The 27,146-nt window shown below is 56.7% G+C and overlaps 1 protein-coding gene across 6 annotated transcripts in view; it reads right to left on the bottom strand.

Moving 5' to 3' along the window:
* Window positions 1-2,690: 2,690 nt before the first annotated feature.
* ARHGEF7 (Rho guanine nucleotide exchange factor 7) overlaps window positions 2,691-27,146 on the bottom strand; it is a 122,229-nt gene continuing 97,773 nt past the window's right edge. For 5 of the 6 annotated variants that reach the window (XM_045978327.1, XM_045978324.1, XM_045978329.1 and 2 more), the window contains 9 exons: window positions 25,674-25,752; window positions 25,347-25,486; window positions 22,529-22,753; window positions 20,466-20,559; window positions 15,989-16,078; window positions 13,110-13,286; window positions 5,395-5,494; window positions 5,142-5,196; window positions 2,691-3,884 (listed from right to left, as the gene is read on the bottom strand). In XM_045978327.1, the coding sequence (XP_045834283.1) occupies window positions 3,762-3,884; window positions 5,142-5,196; window positions 5,395-5,494; window positions 13,110-13,286; window positions 15,989-16,078; window positions 20,466-20,559; window positions 22,529-22,753; window positions 25,347-25,486; window positions 25,674-25,752 (1,083 nt within the window). In that variant the 3' untranslated portion in view covers window positions 2,691-3,761. The remainder of the gene's footprint in view (window positions 3,885-5,141; window positions 5,197-5,394; window positions 5,495-13,109; window positions 13,287-15,988; window positions 16,079-20,465; window positions 20,560-22,528; window positions 22,754-25,346; window positions 25,487-25,673; window positions 25,753-27,146) is intronic. The other variant, XM_045978325.1, reaches the window with a different exon arrangement.

Here is a 27,146-nt window from a genome sequence, read left to right as displayed (position 1 = left end):
TGGCGGCAGCCCTCGCCGGCTTGCGCGCAGGACACTGCTCTTCCCCAGCACCTCCCGTCGCTGGGGCGTTCGCGCCGCCCCCAGACGAGGGGGCACACACTGAGGTAGGTGGAGACCGTGGTCTGCCCCTTTCAAGCTCCCTTCTTCCCACCCAGGTCTTCGATCCCCCGCAGACTTGCTACGATGGGGAACGGAGGCCCATTCCGTCCCAAGGGGCTTTAAGAAAAGGGCAGAAAAACACGATCCGTGCGCTCTCCTTTGTGGGGAATAAAACCACACCCGTGTCTGCACTTGCTTGACTGGTCGTTGCCCTCGTGGAAGCAGGAGAGGCTATCGGGAGAGGGACACACACTCCTCCCCTCGCATCTCTGTGCGCCTCCCCGACGCGCAGGTGCTACTGTGGAAACTAGCACAAAAAATACAAACGTCCCCCCGCGAGGTAAACAACTGAGCGGCACAGGCCCGATGGGGCTCACACTCCATCATAACGCAGATCCCCACAAGGGACTTCCACACGACCCATTCCAGCTGGAAGTGACGGAAATCCAACTCCGGCCACCAGCTGCACTGGGCTTCCCGGTGGCCGGGTGTCGGGCACGGCTGTGTGCAAAGCCGGGCACACGGGCACTCTGGGCCGCAGCCCCGTTCCAGGGACAGCCTGCCACCCCGTGTCCCCAGCTCATGGCCAGGCTCTCGGCCACCGCTCTGGGCCACGGCAAGCCAGGGGCATGGCCGCGGGGATGGCCCGCCCTCCGGAGGGCCGGGGCACTGGCAGAAACAAGCCACCAGGCGGAGCACCGGCACGGAGCATGACCGCACGCTCCGCAGGACCCATGTGCCACCACCGGTCCCCCCAAGATCTCGGGGAAAGAGGACAAAAGAGCAGTTGCCAAGTCACCTGACAAAGTTTTCCTAGACCCCAGGGACTGGGAGGCGCACTGCTCGGCGCCTCCCTGAAGGGCCGGTGCTCTGGGAGAGAAGGCGCACGTGGGTTCCAGCTTGGACAGGGCGGCGGCTGGGAAGCTGTGCCAGGAGGGACAGGTAAGGCCCGCGCTCTAGCACGTGATCAACTTGCCGGTGTCCCGCGTGTCCCTGAAGCACACCCCAGAATCCTGAAAGACGCCTTCTGTCGGCCCCGGCGGGCCACCACACGTCCTCTGGGATCAAAGTCCTTGTTCTACAGACGGCGAGGGGCTGCGCCTCATGGCGCCAGCCGTCCCTTCCCCGTCTTTCCCTACAACCTTCCTTTTCCTAATTGGATGTATCTTCAGATAGTCCTAAGCCCTAGATTTTAAAGCCAAACGTGCTTTTCTCCGACCTCAAAAATTTACGCCGAAACTCTTCCAGAGTAAGTCAGAGAAAGCGTGGAGGAAACGTGCACAAATCTCCACATCACAGGACGTAAAGGGACGTCACGTGAGGAAAGTCAGTTTAATGATCCCAGCGACAGAGCACAAGCAGTCAAGGCCTGGATAGTCAGGCCTTTACGTGACGGGGCGCCACGACTGTCAACAGGGATGCCGTGGGTCCCAGGGCCCCAGAGTGGGGGCAACGGCGGGCACAGACCAGTCCCGAGGCGCCCCCGTCCCAGGGCCTGGCGCACACGAGGCACACACCAGAAGCCCGAAGGACGCTCCCCCACCTCATCTCAACGTGGTAGAGAAACACAAGCGTGTGACCCCCTCGCCGTTGGGGTAAACAGGGCCCTCCACCCACCACCGCCGATGCACCACCCCCACCCCGGGAAGGTCAGAGCAACAGGAGAGGCTTACGAGGGGGCAGGGCCCGAAAAGGCCTACTGCGCTACTCGATCTGCAGGGGAGGGGAGTGCCGCACCAGCACCCCTACGATCCCATCCGAGCGGGTTGAGGGAGAAGCATGCGCGTGCCCACTCGGCGCTTCAGTCAAGCTAAGGCGGGTTTAGGAGACCCATCCTGGGAGGTGGCTAGCAACAGGGTCCATCCCAGAGAGGTGGAGAGGTCGGGGTGAAGGTCGTCCTGAGTTCAGGACCACAGACCTCAGCACCCTCCACACGGTTTTCTACGGCAAGGTCTTCCGCATCACCAAAACCACCGTGAAACAGGCGCTCTCTGCTAGTCCTAGCGCCAGGGAACAACGTGCCGAGTGCAGAAGCTGGGAATTCTACCACAAAGGCCACACCAGGGCGGGTCGGTGCTGGGCACGCGCACACCTGCTGGGCAGGCAGCCAGGAGGCCCAGCTCCGGCAACCGCCCGACCGCAGCGGAGGGGCAGGCCGCGTGCTCAGCCCCGACTGCGCAAGAACACCAGCAAGCAGAAAGGCAGGGTCACGGAGCCGCCCAGGTCCAAGGCATCAGGGGACCCCAATGCAGTCACAAGGTCGCCCACCGGGTGCCACATGGCTGCGTCTGAAGTCTGTAGCGCTGCTGTTTGTTTTTAAAGACAGAACACTCGTTCTAGAGAACAGGTTCCCTCCGCTGGAAGCCGACCTCTCCAGCAGGGGAGAGCAGACAGCACAGCCCCGGGGACGCAGTGTCCTGCCCACGAAGCCGAGCAGGCTGACACCATGCTTGCGGTTCCTGCCCAGGGGCTCTCAGGCTCCCGCGTCCCCAGCCCAGAGAGGTCAGCGGCGCTGGGCTCTGCCAGGCTTCCTCCCTGTCCCCACTGTGGTTTAGGTGTGGGCGTCATGGACCCGCACTTACACGCAGTACTTTAGGCAGAATTCATATTGCTTTATTCTCACTGGAGGAAAACTTTTCTCCCAGTGAGCACGGAAGGCTTGTTGCACACTCACGGTAAACAGGTCGGGGCTTACAGAGGCCTGACGAGGACTCCCACCTGGCACTCGCCAGGTCTCCTCCCGGGATCCCTAGCGCACCTTCCTCGGCCCCAGCGACGCGCGATAAATAATACAGTTTATTTACAGGTTCTAGCGGAGCTCGCGCTCGCGGGGCGGGGAGACAAACGGTGCATTCCGTCCCCTTATTAAACCAGCCTCCACGGACAAGTCTGTTCTCCCCCAGCGCAGAGAACGCGGGCCGACGAGCTGCGGCCCTCCCACAGCAGACCAGTGCGGATGCCAGCGGCAGGACATGGTGGTACGCAGGGGCCTCGCCGGGGTCGGTGGCAGAAGCCAGAGTCTCCCGCACTGAGCGCGCCCGCGGCAGCAACACTGCATCAGCAGAGGACCCTCGGGGGTATTAGGTGTCTGTGCGGGCACAAACAAGACCGCCTGGGCACACCAAAGCGAGGTCCTTTCTGAGCACACGGGCCACGCTGGAGAGACAACCAGGTGTACGGCAAGGCGTCCCAGGCACCCTCGCCCCGCTGCTCGCCGTGAGTACGCGAGCGTGACTTGCTGCCGGTAGGACCAGGAAGGTTGGGGCAGGAGCTCTAGCACGGGTGAGCCGGGACACACCAGCCACAGGTCTGCACTCAAAATGGAGGGTTTGTAAGAAACGTGTATGTACGATTATTCATCAGATCAATAAAAGCCTGAAACACCAGGATTTGTAGTCACCGCACTTACTGCAAAATGAGGTAATTGAGATGTTAACAGTAAAATTGATGGCAATTCAGCCCTCAGGGTCTAAACCTCGCGTCTGGATTCTTCAGAACGGTGTGACCATGTCTATTTGTGGGATAAACTCTGTCTTTTCTATGCCCAGAAAGATGACTTTTGTCCGGCCCTGCCCCGTAGCCCTGAAGGTCCCCTGGCGAGGGCTGTGGGGCTCCGGGCTAGGGCTCCCTGCTGGTCTTGGCAGAAGAAGCGACGATGCTCCTCAGAGGTTGGTCTCGTCCCAGGCGGGGTCGTTCATGTTCTTGAGAACTTTCCTCACCAGCTTCTCCAGGTCTTTGCGGGCTCTCTGCTCCTCTTCGAGAGACTTCTTCATCTTTTTGTTATCCTGCCAACGAAGCAGACCACAGGGGACTGAGTGGGCACAGAGGAGGACCTGTCTCCCAGGAGGAATCCCAGGCTGGAACCCGCCACACTCGCAGAGACGCTCCTACGAGCAGAACCCATCAGAGAGGGCAGCGCAGCCCTCACTCCGGCGCGTGGGCGTCACACACGGAAGGACGGCGGATGGTTACAAGAGGGACAGCGGGCATCTTCCCACATCTGCGAAGGCCTCACAGCCTTCCTGGAGAAACACGGAGCAGCAGCTGGAAGGGGGCGCCAGCAAAGGGGCAGAGCCTGCCTTCATGCACACTGACCCCATCACCCCGAGGCGCGCAAACACGTACCCACTGTTCACAGTCCCTTCAAACTCGTAGGAGAAACGGCGGAAGCCGTGGGGCCGCAGCCAGGTCAGCTGAGTGCACATCCAGACCCAGACAGCGCCACACCCCAACCCCCCCACCTCGCGTGCAGGGGCTCACCACGCACCCCTCGGAGACACAAACCGGCGGGCGATGTACTTTACCCAAAATATGCAAAATATACTCGGTCACTTAGCCAAGGTCACCTGACTTAAGAACAAGAACCACGCATTCCGCCAGCAGGTGCTGGGGAATCCCAGCAGGATTTTTAGGTGTTGTTTTTTATTTATTTATGTGGGGCGCCTGGGTGGCTCAGTGGGTTAAGCCTCTGCCTTCGGCTCAGGTCATGGTCTCAGGGTCCTGGGATCGAGCCCCACATCCAGCTCTCTGCTCGGCAGGGAGCCTGCTTCCCTCTCCCTGCCTGCCTCTCTGCCTACTTGTGATCTCTCTCTCTCTCCCTCTCTGTCAAGTAAATAATCTTTTTTTAAGAAAATTTATTTGACACAGAGACAGAGAGAGAGAGATCACAAGTAGGCAGAGAGGAAGGCGGGGAGGGGGGGAAGCAGGCTTAATGCATCTCCTCCCAACGCGGGGCTCAACCCCAGGACCCGAGACCAGGACCTGAGCCGCCAACCGAGGCTTAACCCACTGAGCCCGCAGGCACCCGGTTTTAGAGGTTTTAAACGAGGATATCAACAGCACGGCACAAAGTCTGAGCAGGTCCCTTTAAGACTTCATCTTCTGATCTGTCCCGTTCACCAGGGACCAAACTGGCCCTGCAGTGCAGAGAGAGGATGTCCAAGGACACCCCCGACCCCCCGCGCGCAGGGACAGACAGCCTTGCTTTCCTGCGGCGTTGTCCTCGAGCCCCGTGACAGGTGCAGGAGCTGGTTCGGACTCACCTGTCTCAACTCCTGGACTTCATCCCTGAGCGCGTAGACCGTGTCAACGAGGCTCCTGAAACAAACGGGACCAACACCTGAACCAGGACAGGAGTGAGGACGGCGCAGGGAGGGGCGCCCCCAGGAGGCACACCCACTCCCTGCCCGATATCGGAGCCGCGCCTCACGCGGAGCTGGTCCCGGGGAAGCCTAGCGCCCAGTCCGCCCCTCCGGTGCCCACATGCCCGCCCTGAAACACTGGGGGGTTGCTTACTTCTCCTCGATCACCGTCTGACCGTTACTCTTGGTTTCTTCAACTATCATTTTCTCCTCCTCTGGAAGCAAAACTTGGGGAGCAGACTCTTTGCGTGAACCTACGTCATTAGAACAAAACACAAACAAACCCACAGGTGAGCACCGTGGCAGAACCGGAAACCTGACTCGACAATGCGACTTAAACGTTCTATCAAATCCCGGGGATCGCGTGATACAGAACTCTCTAGATAAGCATGGAAGGGCAGCTTTTTACCCATTTCCCCCACTTCTGCCTAGCGAACTCAGTCCTCCTCACGCCTAAAGCATCTAGACGGAAGGAAGCACTGGCCTTTTGGTGATTTATTAAGCTTCGGTTCCTGAGTCAGGATCATGGAGCTTTTAAATCCTGAAATCTTCCACAGGTAGCAAGGTCCTGACCCCCAGCGCCCTGGATGTTTTGGAATAAATACCAAAAAAGTTGGGGGGGAACATCCAAATCAGAAGTTGAGGCAGTTTAGGAAGACGGTCAGGCAGGGGCACGCCGAGCGCTCATCAGTGCGAACCGCCGGCGAAACGTTCAACTCTAGAGCGACCGGTAAAAACGAAGACGGAGACACGTGGCTTAGAAAGACGGATTTATTATTTCTTTCATGAAAGCCTCCTCTGACATCCCCTGGAACGCGCACACGTCTCCCACCAGAAGGCGGTGAATGGCGGACGATGTCACCGGGCCTGGTCTCAGGAAGCGAACGTGGGGGGAGTGGGTACCTGAGAAACTGGGAAACCCAAACATCTCACAGGTAAGAAAGCAGACTCAAATCTTTAAGGACACAGTTAAGAAAATCTGAGGTAGTGCTCTCTTGAAAGCTCTCCAGCACAACTTGTATTTTTGAAAAGTATCCGATGCGAATTTGAGGGGCGACTCTGCCACAGAAGAACGCCTACAGGTGGTACCGTGACAGACACTCCCCGTTAAACACAAGCACTTGCTGTGTGAGAGCTGCTAGCGGGTACAGACACGCTGGAACGACTCGCCTGCCTCCTGGTTTACCTTTGGTTTGCCTTCCACGAAGTCTGCCAAACTCTAACCCGGCCGTGCCCCCTCACACCATGCATTCAGGACACCGACTTTCTTAGAGACGGGGTTAATACTTTCACCAGCATGTCTGTGTCCGCTTACTCTCCTCTGAACACGATTAACAGTGACCATCAAAGCTTGACAGACACAGGGCTCCGTCTCCCAGGCCGCACGCCACAGGGCAGAGGGCCAGAGTTTGCTGGCCACGGGGCCTTGGCCTCGACTCTCCCGGCTGCCATCTGGACATCTCCAAGACCTGGTCCGTCCCCGCCACAAAGTGCACCATGAAACGTAATGGCAGGATGTGGACCACCTCCTCCTCTCATCCAAACAAGGGAAGATGAAACTCCAGGCAAGCGAGTCCGGTTCTGTGTCCCATGGCATGTCCATACATTTCCGTCCCTGGGAAGGAAGGGCCCCCCGGCGCGCCAGCAGCTTCAGGACTACCATCAGCCGGAGCGCTTGGGATCCCGTCACAGGCCACGGCAGGCACGGCTGCTCGCTCACTCACCCCCGTCACTGCCAGGGAGTGGGAGGTGTCCCTCTGCTGTACCACTCACTCAGGGGCAGCCCCCCACCCCGTCACAGTCACCCATCCACAAGGGGAATCACTCTTCAGACAGGGGCGACATCCTTCAAGACATGGCTGAGAGGGACGCGCCTTCTAAGACCTCACTATGCCGAGTCGGCCTCCTGGGGGGTCGCCTGCTCCAGGGGCCACGGCTCTGCAAGGGACCGCGGGCACGCCTTCTTCTGGGCCCTTCTGGGGCTTCTGGGCCACACGGGAAAACAGCGCTCAGGAAGGAAACCGGGATTGAGACAGATAAGGGAAAGCTCAGCGGTCCCAGCCGAGATAAGAATTCTGAAGGTCGCTTCCAAGACACCCAACGTCACCTCCGTTTTCATCAGCAGAGTTAGTTCATGTGCTGTTTTCCCCAGAAAAACAGAAAGGGATTCATAAAAAACTCAAATGTGATGTGTGGAAAAGAACGGATTCAGTGAATTTTCGCCATGGAGAGGTCAGGGGTCAACTTCAGCCAACTCCTAAATGCCCCCGCCACCTGCTCTGGGTTCGTCAGATCGGATCGGGCAGCACCGTCTCTGTCACCGCCGGCTGGGAACACGGCGTCTCATCACCTCATCCACGTGAGGACGCGACAGGACGAGAAGTTCGCCGGCTTCGCGCATCTCTCCAGCTGTTTCCACACCTTGTGGCTTCAGCCTGCTGACGGGAGGCGCCCCCAGCTTCAAGCAGCAAGAGAAACAAGGGCCAACTGCAGCGTAAGAACAGGGGTCAGACGGCAGGTGCTGCCCCGTCCCGCACGAGGGGAGGCCCGGGGCTCGGAGCAGAACGGAGCCAGCCAACTCTGCAGAGCTGCTCTGAGAACTTAAGAATCACATTTACTATCTTTAACCAGGTGAAGTCACAAAGACGGAAGCCTTAGATGCCATTACGTCACGTGACAGAGGACTGACAGCCTGTGACAACTGGTCGGAGGGTCGCACACTGCGGCGGCTATTTTTGGACAGACGCTGAGAACACAGTAGCATTTATCGTACGAACGGAAATTTGAGAATGTTGAGGCAGCACGTATGGACTGAACGGCTCAATTCCTGAAAGATGCCGGTGCAGAATTTGCCACGTGTGCGCTCGGCGGTGAGCCAGGTAGCATATAAATGTCACTCAGCAGCCTGCAGAGGAATCCGTATGACGCTAATAATGTCCCTAGTTTCACTGGAACATTTTCCTAAAAGGACAGAAAACTTAGTTCTTCAGAAAATTAATAAAGGAATGTTCTCCAGCCAGGTTTATAAGTAAGTTTGTTCTTATAGAAAGAGCCAAATTTTACACAGTAATTGAACAAGTCATCTTCACGGTCATGTGGGTACTCGGAGAGGGGTCACGGCACGTCTTCCCTGAAGCACTTAGTTGGGAAAAACAAGAGGACCCGCAAACAATGTTCTGTCGCTTTATTTAAAGTCCTCTAAGAGGGGCTGAGACACAGATGAAGGGGTTTGTGATGGCTCCAGACATTCAAGGCCTGTGTTTCCAGGAGATAACGGGATACAAACACTGACAATATACGTCCGGGCGAGGACATCGGGGGGGGGGGGGGGGGGGGCAGCTACTGCTCCAGGCCCCTGGGAGGGAGTGTGGGCCCTGACGGGAAGCGCTCATCTGGGACGTCCCTGAAGTCGCTCAGACAGCTGGCACACACAAGTGTCTTCCCCCGCCACCCCCAACGGCGTGCAGACGGTGCCGCGCCCCGGCGGCCTCTGCCGCACGGCCGTCTCCTCTGTGCCGTCTGGGGACTGCCATCTGGACTTCCTGAGCGGCCGTGCCGCACCCGGCACACCGCCCACCCGAGCCAGCACCGGTGAGGGGTTCCCCTGCACTAGCGCTGTGTAAACTGGATGGTACTGTCCTGCTCCAGCCTCAGACGCTGCCTCGGTTCGGGGGACATTCAGCTGTCCCTCCACCTTCTAACACAGGGGCAGCGTGCCTCACTGCTTTGGAAAATGCTGAGGCTACGGCCACCTCGGGAGGCCCTCGGTGCACATGGGGCACGCTGAAGCTTTTCACCAGGTGTGCAGTAGAAATACCCACTTACTTTAATTCGGCATTTCCTCAAGTCACCTGGGTGCCGAGCCTCGTCTCAGCAACATTCCGCAGTTGTGTGTGTCACGGTTTAAAAGGAGTACCGGACGAGCCCGGAAGCCGGTCTGCACCACGCGTGACAAGCACACAGTGCTGGCTGGATTCGCTGCTCGTCGGCATGGGGGCGAACGCCATGCGACGGTAACGGACACTTAGCAGCAGCCCAGCATTTCTCCAGCTGGAGGGCTCCCAAGGACGGGTCTGCAGGTGCCCAGGATCTGGCCACGGAGGCCCGCGGACAAACAGGCCAGGGCAGCTACACACTGCTCCCCTGCAGGGGTCGCTCAGAGCCACGCAGTGGGAGACGGGAAGGAGAGGGTGGCCCGGGGACCCAGAGTTGTGATCTACAAGCTGGAGACAAGCAGAGCCCTGTCCCCTACAACGCCTGCACCTGTTGGAGCACCGTGGGACCTAGCGAGCGCAGGTATGGCACCGAGGCCTTGCCTGGGCAGCACAGAGCAGGGCACTAAGCCCAGGGCGCCTCTCCACAGTCAAATGAGACCGCCGCCTGACCGGACACGCCGACAGAACACATGGCCTGGTCAACTCCAGGGCACGGGCATGGGTGTGTGCGTACGTGCAGCGGAGTCGGCCTGCGTCGGAAGCCTACACGTGGTGTTTGTCGGCTGTCGAGAACATTCGTGGCAGAACTCCAGAAATTCTTAAATTCATAATCTTTCTAAACTCTGTACCTAATTATACTCAACTGTGACAACTACCAGAATGAAGGAAGATATTACAACTTGTAGAAATCTAGTAAAATCTCTCCCAAAGCTCATTTGTTATTTATGGTTATCACAGGGTCTAACTTTTTCCTTAGGAAAATGGGAGGCATTCCCTTCAGAAACAGCCTGTGTCTGTTCGCCGTCTGCACCCTGCCCCCACCCGGCGCTGACGCTCCTTTCCACTTCTCAGCCAGCTGGGCACCCACTTGATAAAATAAAGATTAAGACTGACATTAGTCTTAAAAAAATAAACCATTTTTTTGCTTTTCCATTTACACACAAAAAAAATCAAGAGTGCCTCTTTCTGAAGACAAGCCTCCCAGTGAGCAAAAGCTTAAAAAGGGGGGGGGGGGGAATAAAAGCAAGTCAGGAGTCACCCTGTATTGTCTAGAACGTATTTCGTCCACGAATGTGCACGTTTCTGGATCAAACCAGAGAGCAAAGGTCCCGTGGCCTAGCCTTTATCTGGAAGACATCACCCAGGAGAAGAGCCAAATCACATTCAGTGGCAAGCTAGGCTACTCCCCCCCCCCCCCCCCCCCGGTAACAAATATTAAAAGCCACAGGCTAGCAAATGCAAAATTTATTTCAACTGTACATAACAGATGTCTTTTTTTTTTTTATAAAACAAACACTTCATTGCCATGTGCAACCACAAACAATATGCATACTGTACAATACAATGCAACGTTCAGGTGTACATCCAACGGGGTCTTCAGCGGCAGTCACCCACTAGAAATGGCTTTCCCATTCACAGAGAAAAAGCACAATATAGAGATTCTTTTTCAAGGTCTTATACCACTATATACACGTTACTGTGTTTTGGCAATTTTACGCAAAACACATAATTAATATAGCTTATATACTGTGGCAAAGGTAAATTCAAGGTCAACATCATGTAGGCCCCCATGGAAGGCCCAGGCCGGCTTCCACCTACCTTGGGGTTCAGCGTCTGCACCCGCACACTCTGACACTAACTGCGCACGCGGCCAGGACGGAGCTGCCCCAACCAGACACCATTTCAACGTGACTGGAGCTCCCGAGATGGGAGGGGCCCGGGCCTCTGGGGCCACCTCGTCACTGCCCCCCAGGGACCACCTTGAGGCGTGGCATTGATACTTCCAACCAGGTCACAAGAGCGACTGGGGATATTCAAAACAAGCCGGCGTGCTGCAGTGCGGCGGTCCCAGAATCGGCACGATCACCGCGCACGTGGCCTTGGCCGGCCCTGAAGGAGTGGCAGGATGGTGTCACACCACAGTGGACGGGACATGAGAGGTCTTCAGAAGACCACCCAAACAACACTTGGTGACAAAGTATCGCGGCACTGGGCACACACCGCGCGCGACATGGCCCCCACGCTGAGGCTGGCAAAGGCAGCTACGCCAAGGCGCCAACAACGGCCTCCAAGCAGACAGACAGACGTTCCACTGACTGAGTCCGGAACAGTGACTACTGTACGTGTACAAGAGAAAACAAGTGCTTCTGAGTTCACAGTATCAACTTCGTAATCCTCCTTCTCCCAAACTCCCACTCACTATTTGGCTGAACACACATAACCCATCTCCGCCGTGGGTTAATACTGGTAAGACTGCTTCTCGACTTCCTTATTCATGCTAACTGATGCAGAAAATGAAGTCTCCAGACGGCACGAGCAGCCCGCTAGCTGTCTGGGAACAGAGACCTATGTGGGATTCCTGGCTCTCCTCCTGACCTCACGCAAGCAGTACTGAAGGCGGCTGACTCTCCAGGCGACCCGCCACTGCCGGGGTTCCCCGGCGCCCGGCCAACCACGGCGTGGCGCAAACAAGCCCACGCCCTGAATACGGGGGTTCGCTGAGGGCTGGGGAGGAGCAAAATCACAGCCACCTGGAACTACAGCCACCCTGAGGAGAGGAAAACAGGTTATTCCCAATTTACTACGGCATCTTGTTTTCGGAAGCTGGTCTCGATGAATACTTAAAGCACAGCCTTGACGTTCCATCCGAACACCAAGAACGGCATGCATGGGAGAGAACGATGGCCGGACGCGGATCTGGGTGCTACAACTGAATGCAACCGGTCACATTCAGTTCCTCCCGAAGCAGAAATTCGTCAGACAGGCCAGTGAAATCTCCTTACAACAAATCCCAGGCAAATGGGGGAGCCCCCCCACAAATTGGACATTTTCTCATGAGTGACTCGGCAAGTGAAGTCTTCAATGGACTCGGGTGTCCCCGTGACAATCAGGAACGAGGGTCACGGAGGACGGGTTGCTGTAAACGGAGTTTCACGGCAGCTAGCTGCTGAAAACAAACCACATGTCCCTCGCAGGCAGCGTGACGGGGGTGTCGGGGTGCAGCCAGGCTGGGAGTGAAGCCAAGCACTCACCTGGCTCTGAACGGGGTCACACGTACACCTTCAGAGGCTGAGCGCTTCCGCGTTTGGAATGACTCTTCAGCGCAGTGGCACGGGTGTGCTAGGGGCCACTTAAGAGCCACGGCTCTAAATAAGGAGAGCTGGGCATGACGGTGTGGGGAGGGTCTGAGCTCTGACAGTAACCTGGCCCTCGGAAAACTACCCCCAACCCCGAGGGGGAACAGGGGCGCGGGACAGCCTTCTGTGGCACCCTGATGAGCCAGAGCCGGCTCTTCCCTGCTCCCACCATGGCCCAGGGCCCACACTGGCCACAACCCACCCTCCCCATAGCTCCGCAAGGCCGCCGAGCACACTGAGGAGTGCTCAGAACACAGCTGTCTGAACCGCACTGCGTCCTCTCCGTGCGCGTCTCCTTCACCTCTCTCCACCACCAGCTCATTGGTGGGTCGAGCACACACAAAAAACGGAGACCCTTACGTAAGGCCAGAGTCCCCTCTGTGGTGCTGGCACTCAGACCACAAAGCTGTATGGTCTCATATAAAATAGAAAAGTGTTCACACAGGTGTATCCAAAAAGCAATGAGACAGGGGCTACACTGAGAACAGGAACCCAGACCATTTAGAGCTGGAGAGCCGCCGCCACCCACGGAGGAAAGGACCCTCGGGCACGGCCCCGTGAGCACACCGTCTCCTTCCACCTCGGCAGCTCGGACAGTCGAACTGGCAAGTGGGCCTCCACACAGTACAATGGGAAATATCAGCAATGCTCTCAAAAGTTGTTAAAATATCACATAAAAGACAAGGAACAGCAAGAAAACATCTAAGAAAAGCAGGCTGCGATACAACAAGCATTTGTTAAGAAAAGCTCAGAAGTGCATTAGTTCTGGTGAGAGATATATGAGCAACAGCTCTTACGAGATGTAGAACCCATTCTGTAACTATGGGCTGTCCATATACTGTCATAGTCAGAGTCTTCCGAGAGGTCTGAAGGCTCCAGACGGGAAAGGCTACTGCGACGACCCAAGGAGTCTAGACTTGACTGGTCGTCGTCAGCCAACACGTGATTATGCATCAGGTCAGTGCCTTGCCATGCTACGACGGGGAGGGATGGAGTGACAGGCAGAGGGGGAGGGGACGGACAGGAAGAGCCACAACCAAAAACATGAAAACAAAAGCAAAAGGTGATGGGAAGAGAAGGAAGAGAGAAAATATTGTTAAAAACTGGCAACAATGTTCAATTCTCCTTATTTATGGGGGGTTCTAATGGCACAACCCTCAGAGTAAAACTGGATTATTTAAATAAACCTAAGTCACAATACTGTTCCCAAACTGTCCCTCGCATAAGCCCATAGCCACGGACACTTCTACAAGTCAACGCTTCTATTCCAATCTACTAACCATGAGTCTCTTTTAGGACATTTTTAAAAGCAGTCATTTACGCGTTTCATTAGAAAATGGTTTCTTAGTTTCTAAGTGCTACACTGAAGCAGGAGAGTTTCAGGGGGTTTGGACTGACTTGTTCGCTCTCCCTCTGCCAGACTGGAACTCCCCATAAGTCATCTTCACAGTGGGATCTAAACTTACCTTATCAAACTAAACACCACGGTAAAGATTTCAGAGTGGAGAACAGGGTCCACAGGGTCCATGTCCCTCGGGGCCCCCCACAATGCCGCCACACCCCTGAGCTCGGCCAGGGAGACAGAAAAAGTGGAAGGCCTGTTCAAAGCCCTGATGCAGACCCTTCTACCGGCAGGACAAGAGACACGATGAGCTGAGAGCCACTGTGTTAAGAGGAGGCAACAGAAGACAGTGGGCACAGGACGGGAGGACGGAAAGCAGCCCAAGAGCAGTCAGCGGGAGCGAGGGCGCCGGCCCAGCAGTTGGGAGGGAGGCATGCAGGGGCGCAGCGCGACAGACCAGGGCCCAGCGCAGCGGCCGCGGGCTGCCTCCTAGTCCTGCTTCTGGTCCAAAGGCGTGCCACGCCCAAACCCTAACGACAACAAGCAGTGGGCCAGTCTGCATCCCTTCAACTGAATCCCTGCAGTCGAACGAAGGTCCCTATGTGCCTGAGACAGAAATCGACACCAAACACGTCTGGCTCGTAAGGTCTTCTTGCACCCAAACACACCCTGAAAGGAGGTGAATTTCAGGTCAAGCACATTACCCTGTTTGTCCGACGCCATTTAAGACGGAAAGAGCTGCCTCCACGCAATCCCACGCTACCCTCCGGCACCGAGGATCTAGCTCCCCTAGCCTCCCTGGTCCTAGCAGCGTCAGGGTCACAGCCATATAGGACTGGACACATGAGGCCTCGGGTGCTTAGCCACAATATCTGCGTATCGTGCAATGCTCTTCCGACACAGGAGAAATGGAGACCGTGACACAGGTGAGACAGTCTGCACACTCCACAGGCCACCCCTTCCAGGCAGCTGAAGCCGCGAGACCACGGCACCGTCTCCTAGACAAAAAGACGAAGCGCTCACGGACACACACACAGCTCCGTTACCTGGTCTATTCACCTGAGACTACGAGGTTAAAATTTCAGATTCAAAACCCAAACACTATGGCCACATTTTATACAGCCTATTAAAAGTTTCTCAACGACTCTATGAACCGATATCGAAAGGCCGACTGTGTTTACATGACTGCCGGGTGCGCTGCACGCCCCACCTTCGGGCCTTCCCATGTCCCCCCGCTCCCCTGCCGGCTACTACGGACAATCACGCTCACAGGGCAGGGACGAACCACAGCCTCGATGCTGCAGACCAGACACATACAACATCGGCCCAGGAAAGTCTCTAGGTGACCTGCAGACTGCCCCTGGGGTTCCATCCTGCCAGCCCTACCTTTCCAGCTGTCGCCATCTAAAACAAAAGCTAAAGCAGGTGAAAATTCCCTTTCCCCCCTGTCCTTTCTCTCAGAATGAGTCTGACCAAGCCAAGATGCAGAACTGAGCCACCGCGGCAGAGGAGGTGGGAATGAGGCAACCATCAGCAGCGTGCCCACGGTGCCCACAGCCAGGGTGGAAAGGGAATCCAAGACAGGTGATCCAACAGAAACCAGTTTCTATGCCGGAATACATCAACCCAGTTCTCCAACAAAACAGAAACCCCCCAAAGCCCACCTAGGAAGGACAGTGCAGGACCCCCTGTGGTACCCGTGGCCCTGGCTCCAGGGAGGGGGAAAGGCAGCCCTTTCTTCCGGACGGACCCCACGCTCCCCTGTGCCTGCACCCCCGTGCTGCCCTCCACCTCCCAATGCTGCAAAGTGGAAGACAAACAGAGCCCAACTTTGTTCTGCCCCAAGAGATGACGATTTCCTCAACTAAGAGCTGTGAGTAAAAATATAGGAAAACTCGGTGGTGCTGAAATCCACGACCTAAATGAAATTAGTTGGGTTCTCCTTCCAAAAATGTTTCAATGCATCATTTAGAAGAGGAGGGGGCTGCTAAAAGAGCCTTGCTCTAAGTCTGTATTTTTGACAGTTCTAAGAATCTCAAGGAAGAAAGTCCCACTATCACACCAACGTTTAAAAAGCTTAAGAATAACTGGGCCAATCTTCCGTCTTTTCAGCACATCTTCTTCTCTAGGCACAAGCTCTCTGCACTCCGGCAGCACCTCCTACTTCGAGTTCCCCAGCAGGACGTTTGGTAGAAATGCGTTCTCTTACTGGTAGCTCAGCCCCTCTGCGGTGACTTAGGGACGCCAGGTGGGCCAGCCAGGTGACCTGCCTCAGATGGGGCCTCTAACCGCAGCGAGCCGTTGCAGTTCGCAGTCCACGGCGCGGAGACTTACTTGAGTTGAGCGTCTGCCGCGTTCTGGCGCTGGTACAGTAAGCTTCGATGACTTTCAGAATCTGCGCGTCTTCTTCCAAAGCAGCCGTGCCTGTCGAGACACGACACGCCAAATCAAGCTACCGGTGGGAAGCAGAACAGGTCACCATCTAAAACAGAACTTCCCCATTTTCTTGTCAGATAACGGTTTTCTAATATTTACAAAAAAGCTCTATGTTTTTAAAATATTTTTTATGTACAACAGATCAAGCAAAACGTTAGTACCTTAAATATATAAGTGGTCTTACTGGTCCATAAGAAAAACAGTATCCTCCCACTCTGGACTTGAAAAAGGAGCCAGAACAATCAAGTCACACAAGAACACCCTAAGAAAAGAGGCTTATTCTCGCTAAGAAGTAACAAAGCAAACATGAGGTTTTCACACACGAGCCTGACAGACAGAGCGAAGTCTGACAATCCCCGGTGCTGACGGGGGCAGCAGGATGCCCACAGCGGACCCTGGAAAGCTCCAGAAAGAGCATTTCCTTTGATCCCTTGGTTCCTATGGGTCCCCAGAGACGCCATCTCGGATGGTTACAAAGCACCACTGAGACCTTGAAGGTGTTCCTCCAGCGCTGTCCCACTCTGGATCCCTCCAGACATGGGCTTCGTGTATTCAGACCACAGGCACGGAGGAGGAGAGAAGCTTCCAGACCAACAGCATCACGCACTGTCAGTCCCGGACTCAGAGCCTTACACTCAGTAGAGTTCCCGCGACCCTATGGGGTGAACTATTCCTCTCTTCTGTTACCTAGTTTTCTACGTCTCCTTGTGTTTTCTAAGATATTACCCTTGGATATGTATTTTAAAAGGCTCGCCTACTCTAATAAAATGTGGCAAAATGGAAAGCTTAAATATTGAGAAGCTACATAAAGTCTCAACATTTTGTGACAGTAAGATGTACACGAGACAACTCAAATGCACCGCCCTGAGCACTAAGCCTCGGTGTGCTCTCGGAGTCTGCGTTTCGCGTCTCACAGTTAGGTCTTTATTATCCGCTTTGACTTTGTTTCCCTGTATGCGCTAAGAAAGTGCTCCAATTTTCCCAGTGCCGCTGTCTGAAGAGGCTGCTCTCCTTCCCAGCGTACGTTCTCGCTTCTGCTGTCAGGCGCGGACCACCCGAGCACAGACTGGGGGCTTTCGTCCGCTCCACTGATGTGTTTGTTTCCGTGCCTGCCGCGCTACTCTGATCCGTACAGCTCCGCAGTGTGCGCTGCACGCGGAGTGACGGTATCCCCAGCTCTGCTTTCCTCAGGATCCCACACGAGCCAGTAATTCCACTACTGGGTATACACCCCGAGAAAACAAAGTCATTGATCTGAGAAGATACATACGCCCTTATGTCTACCGCAGCATCATCCACAACAGCCAAGCTGTGGAAACAACCCACCCAAGCGTCCACCAAAAGCTGAAAGGGTGAGGAAGGTGGTGTGCACGCACACACACACGCACGCACGCATACACGCACACGGCACGGGAATATTATCCATCCGTAAAAGGGATGAGATTGTGCCATTTATGACAGCATGGAAGGACACAAACTGTATTACAGTAAGTAAAATAAACGTCAGATTAAGACAGACACCATGATTTCACCCACATGTGGAATCTAAAATAAAAACCAGTGAACAAACAAACAGCAGCGTTGGACCAGTACACAGAGAACTGACCGCCTGGGGTTAGTAAACAGAATAGATGAGGGGGAGCGGGAGGCAGAGGCTTCCATTAAGGCCTGAGTGAGTCCCGGGGATGGAAAGTGCGGCACGGGGAGCGGGGCGGTGGTGGGGCGCGCCCTGCGGTCTCGGCTGGGGGCCGCACTGGTTCTGAGCAGCGCAGAGCACAGACATCAGACCACCCCGCGGTACTCCCGGAACCAACGGAACGTTCCATGCAGAACGCCCATACCCAACGTTAACATTGTGGGTCAACTACACTCAAATAAAACTGAAAAAGAAAACAGATTCCAGCACGCAGAGCTGAAGAGCTACTGAGAAATGGACTTAGCGTCTCTGACTGGAGCCCGCCATGAGCACGACCAGCTCCTCCCTCAGGAGCAAAAGAGGGTCTCCCTCATTTCATCTCAGCACCTGCTGAGTATGGCGACTTCACGGGCATGTCGCTCCACCTCTGCCTGGAGGACAGCGATCTGCGCCTGGGACTGTCTGCCCAGACGACAGGATCGACCCCCAGAGGTGGGTCGCAAGCACACAGCTCCCCGCGCCCAGAGAAAGCGCAGACACCAGGAAGGATGCCCGCTGGCCTCCCTGGGACTCGTGTTAGTTCGTGGCTATCAAGGAGCCTGCTTCCTCACGTTCCCTACATGGCACGGCCAGCCCACAGACAGAAACTTCCCGACTCTGAACGTAAGCTAGACTAACTCAGGAAAGCACCAGGGGACTTTAGGAAGCAGCTGAGACGTCCAGGCCCTCCTTACACAGAGCTCACACGGCTGACGTCTCTCCTCCCATCCACGTGGAACCCCTGGTGCCCCTTTCACCTCCGGGTCCCTCCACGCTCCCTCCACTGGCTCCTCGGATCCCAGATCCAGCTCTGTCTCTCTCTCCTCCTCGCACTGCCTCCCCTGCCTTGAGCAGCTCTGAATCCTCACCGTCTGCCGGGGCCTTTCCATGGGTCAGGGATTCGTCCCGCAGGAACGCTTCCCAGCCCCGGCACAACTGCGCGGGGCACTATGCTGTGTGCTCTAGGACACTGAGCCGCACCACTGGCCCCCACACCCGACTGGAACGACCGAAAGGGCCTCCCAATGTATCTCCAAGCGAGGCAAAGTGCCCCCTCCCCCCCAGCTCAGAAGCCGCAGCTGCAGCCTCCCTCGTGGAAGAGATCTGAACTCTGCCCACGCGGGCCCACTCCACCGTCCTCACCTGGTCCCGGCCCCATCCTGTCAGGCTCACCGGGATCAGTTCACCTCCTACCCAGTCTCCCTGCCCCCACCTCTGCTCGTCTGAACTCAACCGAGCCATCCGCGATCCCATTCAAACCAAGGCACATCACATCCCCGGGCCCGAGCGGTACCGCGGCAGCCCACCTGCGAGGCAGCTCTAAGAATCAGCTCTCCCCTGCAACCCCACCACCTCCCACCTGAGCCCCAGGGGCTCCTTGCTGTGCCCAGGGAGCTCCCCTTCCGTGGAAACAGGAAACTAACCAGGCGGACCGTGCGCCGGCACTAAGGGTAGGGATGGGGGGTTCTAGGGTCATTTTAGGGACGGCAGCTGGGCGACAAAGGGAGAGGGCACTGGGCGGAGGAAGCAGCCCAGGCACTGGCTCCAGAGCCCCGGAGGCAGGACTCTCTTCTCACCCATTCATTGGCGTCCTGGGAGCGTGGCCCTCCTCGCACACTCAGGATCTCGAGGAGGAGGACCACCATGACGGCGAGCCACGTGACGCCTGCTGCAGCGCCGCAAGGTGCGGAGAGCACTCGTTTCCGCGCGGCGGCCTCTAGGCCCCTCCCTGCGTCTACACCTCACACCAGGACGAGCGGGGGAGCAGGCCCACGTGCAGGCCACCTGGACTCCAGGGAACCTGTAGAAGCCCCAAACCAAGCGGCCCCCTACCCCGGGGTGACCTGGAGCTACTCTCCCACAAGTCTTCTTTATAAATGAATCCCGGAAAGGTCCCAAGTCAGCACAGCAAAGAGCAGCACAACGCTCCATGGAGTCAGGAAGCTGCGTTACAGGTCCCGGGCGTGCAGGCGCAAGGACGCAGCCCACCGCTCCCCTGAGGTGCCACTGCCCAGGCCATCTCCCCTCTGAAGTCCTCCTGCAGCACAGACAGTCCTACAGGTCCCACAGCCGTCTGCGGCCACGGAAGCCCTCCCGCCCTCGGCTGCGGGAAAGCAGCTCAGCCGCGGGAAGCCACGGGTGGGCACGCACACACAAGCTGTCCCGTCGCTTCTCCAAACAGCTCTGCCTTCTCACACGCGCCGGGGAGCATGTCCTGTGGGAGAGGCTGGCCGGGAGACCGGGCGCCGAATCCAGTGCTACTTCCGGCATCTCCCAAGTTCGCAACCGGGCGGCGAGGGTCGTGCATGCACAGAGGGAGAAACGCGACCTCGGGCCGCAGAGCAGACACGTCAAGAATGCAGGCCAAGGAGGGGGCCAGACAGAGCCGGGGGTCCCAGGGCCACCCTGCCCCCTGGGCCTGGGTTCCCAGAACAAGTGATCACAGAGGCCAAGAGACCACGAGCAGCTCCATCGGGGGGAGCCATGCGTGCGCTTCACCACTGGCTGCTTTCCGGCCCGCGGGCGTCCCCGCTGCGAGGACTTGCGCTCTTGCCCCTCACCCTCCCTTAGACAAGACATTGAGGCTCAGACCCCAACAGCTGAAGCCTCTGGAAAGCCACCAGCAGCCCCCCGCCCCGTGCCGTGAGCGCTGCGCCCGAGACGGGCCCGTGTCCTCAGCCACACCCGGCGCGTACTCACTTTTCCGCAGCGCAAACTCTTCATCTGAAGGCTTCCGCTCAGGCTTGCGCTTAGGTAACAACTTTTTCATGGTCTTGGGACTCTTGCTAAGATCCTAGGGGAAATAAAAGGGAAAAAGGTGCTGACGTATCCCGAAGGTGGCCATTCTTCCTGGCATCTTGGTGAGAGTCGCGGCAGCAGGAAGCAGGAAGCTTCCACAGCTGCTCAAGGGGAGGCACCTCATTCACCACACCGGGCTTTCTCGGCCAGCTGCTGAGCACCAACGTAAAGTCAACAGGGCACAGGCTCTGCTAAAAACCCTCGTGCCCCTGGAGAGCACAGCGTGGAGGCATAGCGGGCTCGCAGGCAGGCTGGCCGACCCGGGCAGGGACGCACGCGTGCTGCTGATTCGGGAGCAGCCCCGTCTGCTGCAGCGAACCAGAGAGAGACCGGGCAAACTAAGGCTATTTTCAGAGCAAAGGCAGCAGCTTCAAGAAAGGAAGAAAGAGAAGATGTGCCCGTGCGCCTTGAGCGCAGGTGCACGCGGACGACAGAGCACACTGCACCCCGGCACGGCCACACGCGCACACAACTGAGTCACGATGTGATGGTCTGCCCTTTGCCTCGGAAACACAGTGACTAAAGACTGCACAGAAGGTCCCCGGGGACAGGCCAGGCTCCAGCGGCCAAGCATGTATGAAATGCTGGTACGGTCTCACTACCGCATCATTGAAGTCACACAAACTGCTAGTGAGTCTTATGACGTGAGACCAGCGTGACCTGAGCTATGCGTGGAATCTGACCGAAAGCGCGGGAAAAACACAGCCTGGTTTTGAAAGGAAGCTCTTCAAAATCTCTTCTGCGCCACGGTACAAGCTCTCTGAAACATGGCAGAGATCAGTGTCCGAAGAATTAAATCCAGAACGTGCTGTACAGCCCGGGCAGCAGGCCATCACGTGCAGGCGCGTCCCCACCTGCCGGCCCAGGCACAGCTGGCGGCTCGGCGCCCCACGCACACAGACGTGAAAGCGTTTCTACGAAGGCTTCGGAGGGCTCCGCGACACAGACCCCAACACCGGGTCCAGAGGAGTAGGGATAGCCCAGACAGCAGGGGCTGCTCAGGTTCATGGGCACAGCTCTCCCCTCACGCTTTGTGCTCCATGACTGGACACTCTCCGCCTGCCCTTCCTCAACAGCAGGGAGACCCCCCACCACATGGCCGGCACCATCTGCACAGCTAAACGAGTAACAGACCCCCACATCCGCCACGTAACCGCCCACGGCGAAGCACCCTTGGACCTGGGCACGTCATCACTAGCAAGACAGAGGTCCTAACAGCAAAATCCGTTAACAAAATATGTCAAGGACAGGTTATCACCTACGTAACATTCCATGGGTCATAAGACATTCATGGGCTGGGGGCAAGGACGGGGGCTCCAGGGCCGTGGGCAAACGTGACCTCAGCCGGGCCTGGAGAGGCACACCGGGATGCTCCGCCTCACGCCCTGCACACACGCTCACACACACGGCCACACCCACCACTGCAGTCAAGAGCTCCCCGAGCACCAGTACTTCTCAGGTACGTAAGGCCCTTCCTGTCCTGCATGTCAGCACCTGGTGTGACCATGCCGGACAGACGCCACCACAGACAGCTCTCGGACGCGCAGAGCTCCAGAGCCATGTTCTCCCACTTCCGTCTGTGTTCCTTTCCTCCCGAACAGCTCCCGGTGACCAATGCAGGCTTGCAGGGCAGCCCTCACTCGGGCCCGGAAAAGGGTCAAAAAGCCTAGACAAGACCCACCCTGAGTTAGGTGTGCGAAGTAACTCGGGCTCGCCAGACGCCGGGCCCAGGGAAGCGCTCTGCTCCAGGCCCCCGGCAGCGGGAAGCAAGGCCCACCCGTGAAGGGCACAGAGGGTCTGATGCTAGCGGAAGCAGAAGGGAAGACAGAAGAACCGAGGCAGACCGTCCCGGCTCTGTATTTGAATGACGTCACAGAGTCACAGCCACAAACACGACGGCAGCACAGGACCGCGCACCCAGCACACCAGACGTCCGGTGGGCGCTCGCCCGCGCTCCACCTCACCTCCTTGTAGCAGAGAGCAGCCGAGGGCCGCAGGGGAGGTGCAGGTCGCAGGCAGCTCAGGCTCCATGGCTTGGGGGTCTTCGGAGGCTCCAGGGGCCCCCAGTTGATGGTGGTGTGCGGGGTGCCGTGGTGGGAGGGGTGCGGCAGCGTGTGGTAGACAGGCGTCAGGGGCGCCGGCTTGCTGTCCGCGTGTTTGCTGGACGGGGCGATCGGATGCGAGGGGAGCTGCGGGGGAAGAGGGCACAGAACACAACAGCCGCAGTCAGGGCTCCCTCACCCAGACCCACGAGGTGCTGCCCATTTCTAAAACACTTTCTTTAACCTCCAACCCCAAGCAGTCAGCTCCTAGGGCACCTGCCTACCGTGCGTCAGGCCAGCTTTGGGGCAGGGGGCGGCGGCAGAACGTGGAGGCCCTGACCCAGGCGCCTCACCGCCACCTTTATTCGCCACCGAGTAACATCTGCAACGAGGTGTTCCGTTCGGCAGAGATCAGGATTTTGCAAACCAAAAGGCATTTCTATACTGGGAATGTGGTTACGGGGGAGGGTAATTCTCCCAGCCACGTATCTACTCCTGCTAATTACGGGTGGGCTAAATGCCTGGTTTCCTTTAAAAAGTTCATCTAAGACACAGCCAGGCCCGTCCCTGCTGATGGCTATAAAACCAAAGGGCACTTGCCACAAATACCGTATCGCCCATGAAGCTGGTAACATTTTCCAGTGTCTTGGCACAAACATTTTGCCAACCACTAGTTGCCAACCGCTGGGGTAAAACAAGTTATCTTCTCAGAAAAACCAGCTTTAATCAAAACGAAGTTATACATAAAATCTAGTTTCTCAGAAAGATAACGAAGGTTCGTACTCCTGGAAAATGCCAAAATATTCCATTATAGTGACAAAAAAATGCAAAAATGTTCAACAAAATACTTAAAATCAGCCTGTGACCTCAACTACCCAGAACAATAAGGCATGCTTAATAAAAGAGCGAAATGTTCTCTGAGCTGGAAATCAGGGTGAGGTCATCCTTCAGAAGAACTGCCTATTTGAAACACACGCTGAACGGGAAGCTGGCGGTGGACGTGACGCCCCAGGTTACTTTCTGCAGTAACCACAGGCCTCTCCCGGCAGACGCAGGTCTGGGCGTGTGTGCGTGTCCTGTGGCAGGTGAGACACCAACGCCTAGTTCACAAAGGGAGAAAATTATGTAGAACGTCTGTTGTAGCAGTGACGTCACAGTAAATAACACCGGGATTTGTTCAAGTCCAAAGAGGGACCGGTCTATGCTAAAACGAGAACATTCCAGCTGGACACAGCCGGATCACAGGGAGAATGCGCAGCACCTCAGAGAACAAACTCCCGAGGGAGAGGACGTAACATGTCAAATGCCTGTGTGTGAGGAAGACCACCAGGGTTCAGAGAACCAAGTTTTACCTGGTGTGAAACCCCACCGTTCGGTTTCAAAGCGTTCCTGACAATATGAAGCAGCAGTTCCGTTTTTCTCTATAAACATACTTGCGCAGATACAGTATCGTTGGAACAAATGCGGTTCCACATAAGCTAAGCATCTATGGTATTTTTTAAGTATGGAAAAGTTATAAAAGGCAGAGCCATTCAAAACGAAATGTCAGTTTAAGCAAACAAGTAGTCTCGACCACCAAACTGTCGAGAAAAACCAAGTTAGAGAAAACTGTTCTGAACGTTACACTACGGGGCACCTGGTGGCTCAGGTGGTTGAGCGTCTGACTCTTGATTTCAGTTCAAATCATGAACTCAGGGTCCTGGGACCCAGCCCTGCATCGGGCTCCTTGCTCAGTGGGGAGCCTACTTGAGGATTTTCTCTCTCTCCCTGTGCCCACCCCACTGCCTGCACAAGTGTGCTCTCTCTCAAATAAATCAACCTTTATTTTTAAAAAAAGTTACCCTACAGCCACTCTTCCTAAGCAAAGCTTTAACTGCTAAGGATAATGAATGCAGAAGTGAACCACATGGTAGAGAGTCCAGATAAAGATCACGACCCTCTTGGGGCGCCTGGATGGCTCAGATGTTTGGGCATCCGCCTTCCGCTCAGGTCATGATCTCCAGGTCCTGAGATCGAGCCCTGTGTCGGGCTTCTGGCTCAGCAGGGAGTCAGCTTCTCCCTTTCCTCTCCCCTACTCACGCTCTCTCCCTGTATCTCTCTGTATCACATGAATAAATAGAGTCTTAAAAAGATCGCAACCATCTCATAGGAATGTGAGAAAAACCCTTCATCTGGAAACACTGTGCACCCCCAGGTCACCTGTGGAAAGGTGTGCATACTTCAGCACCGTGGGAGAAGGATGTGGAAGGTGCAGCGAGGACTTGAAACCAGTGTCTTAAGCACACAACACCAGGAAAGAGAGGTTTCAAACATGGGACACTTTGTGCTGAGACACTGCAAACTGTTTAAGTACTTAAAAAGTCGAAGAGCCGGTGCACTCTAACTGGAAATAAGCGGATTTCCTAAAATCAGAACAACGATCAAGCTGAGATTCTCAGAAAAAAGCCGTGCACCGCTGGCTCTTGAGGTTCCAGGTGAAAATCCCCATAAGCTGGTCTCCTTGCCACCCTCCCTACCCCGAGCCGATGAGGCAAGCCACGCTCACAGAGGCACAGCCTAGGAGTCAGCGGTGTGCGGCCATCTGCCGCACCACAGGGACACGCCAGGAACCCTCAGGGAGATCCAGGCTGTATCCGCCCTCGTGGTCCTGACGGTGGTCGTGCCTCAGGGCACTTGCTCACTCACGGACGGCCCAACCGCAGGATGACCCAGGGGGACGCAGAAGCACGGGGACCCTTACGGTGTGAGACGGCACCGAATGCGGCTTGATGGTGGGGTTGCCGACAGACGTGACCTTCGTCTGCTTCTGCAGGTGGTCCACCCACTCGTGCAGATCCTGCTGGTTGCTGCAGGACACTAAGATCCGCTCGATCATGCTCCCTGGAAGCGAGGAGAAACAGGCTGAAAGGGGCGAACGGGCAGAAAGCACACACAGGCACACCCCCCCAGAGCAGAAATGCACAGCGCTTAGCCATCAGCCCTCCACCAGTCCAGCAAGAATCCACACACGAGCGGAGAGCGGCCTTCCGCACCGCCACAGAGCGTCCGCGAAGTCTGTGCCTGTCACCTGATATTTCAAATGCATTTCTGTGATTTTCACTGTCCTCAAGCTTTGTGATTGTCATTCCTGTCGTTGGTAGCTTTCCCTAAAAAAGACCCCCCCCACACACAAAAAAAAACAATTAGTGCTTTTCTAGTAAAGAAGGTACCATTATCAAAATAAGTATTAAATGAGTTTAGAAATGGCAAAGGAACAGTGTAAACCAAAAAAGCTCTTTGTGCCATACGCATATTAGAAAATCTCTAGGGCAAATAAGAAATCCTAACACTGTAATCAGAAAAGAAAAAAAACGGAGCCAGCCGTCAGGTACCGAGCAGCGATGAGAACAAAAACCAACTGCATCTGACGCGCTCCTCCAAACATGAACACAAGGACACAGAACACGGGCCTGTCAGGACAAAAAACCAGAGCCCACCGCAGTTACTTCCGCTGCGACACGCACAGGAGGCCCGGATGTGCTCACAAAGACCCTCAGAGGAAGCCCCTCCGTGGAGGGCAGAGCCGGGATGCTGGAGCAAAGGGAATCGTGCAGGAGTTGCACTCCGCTGCCCCCAGAGAAGCAGCTGGTAGCCGCGCCGGGCACCACACAGCGCAGAAGACGGAACCAGACAGGAGAGGTCAGGGAACAGACCTCACTGGCGCGGAGCTGCACACGAAGCGTCGGCAACAGCACGGGGCTGAATACCCAACGTGCTCCCACGGCAGCCTGTGGCCGAGGCTTAAGGAGAAGTGCGTTGGTGCTCTCTCAGGGGGCTGGGGGGGGGGGGGGGGACGACACTCTGCGGCTCCCCGAGCAGCCGCTCTCTCAGCAAGGAGGGGGTCCCCAGAGGGGCCAGAGGCAGTGCTGCGGCCCGCGGGGCTCCCGACCTGCCGAGGAGCTGCCCGGCCCCCTGCAGCGCGGCACCCCCCATCCCTCGCACGCAGGCACAGAGCCTGTCCGGAAGCTCACCGGGCGGCACACCGGACCGGGCTTGGCGTCGCCACGGTCGGAGTGACGTGAGCACCGCTCTGCGAGGCACAGAGAAGCGTGCGGACAGCGCTGGGAAGTGCTGCGGAAGACGAAAGCGCCGTCCTGCGGGGAAGGCAGCACCGACCCCGTGACGGCACGTTCTCCATCCCTCAGAGCCAGAAATGGCTCCGCCGGGGCACACGGCATGCGCCACAGCACTCGGACCCCCTCCCAAGATCCCCTGCACAGAACAGGAAAATAGGGCCCCGCCAGGGCCAGGAGACCTCCAGGGGCACATCAATGCCAACAGCCAGGGCAAACGTGGCGTGGACACACCAGCCTCGTCGCCAGGGGCCTGAGTCGGCCCCAAACAGCACCCTCTGCTCCCTCGGGTCCGAGCAGGGCCCGTCCTCAGCCTCTTGGGGTACAAGCCAGAAGCCAGAGCACGCCAGCGGGAAGGACCCGGACTCGTGTTTACTGGGGCCACCTAATGAGGTGGAGCGCCAGTCTGGGGGGACCCGGGCAGGTGC

Source organism: Meles meles, chromosome 14 (genome assembly GCF_922984935.1).
Source record: "Meles meles chromosome 14, mMelMel3.1 paternal haplotype, whole genome shotgun sequence".
NCBI classification, from domain to species: Eukaryota; Metazoa; Chordata; class Mammalia; order Carnivora; family Mustelidae; genus Meles; species Meles meles.
This window is presented reverse-complemented; position numbering and strand designations above follow the sequence as displayed.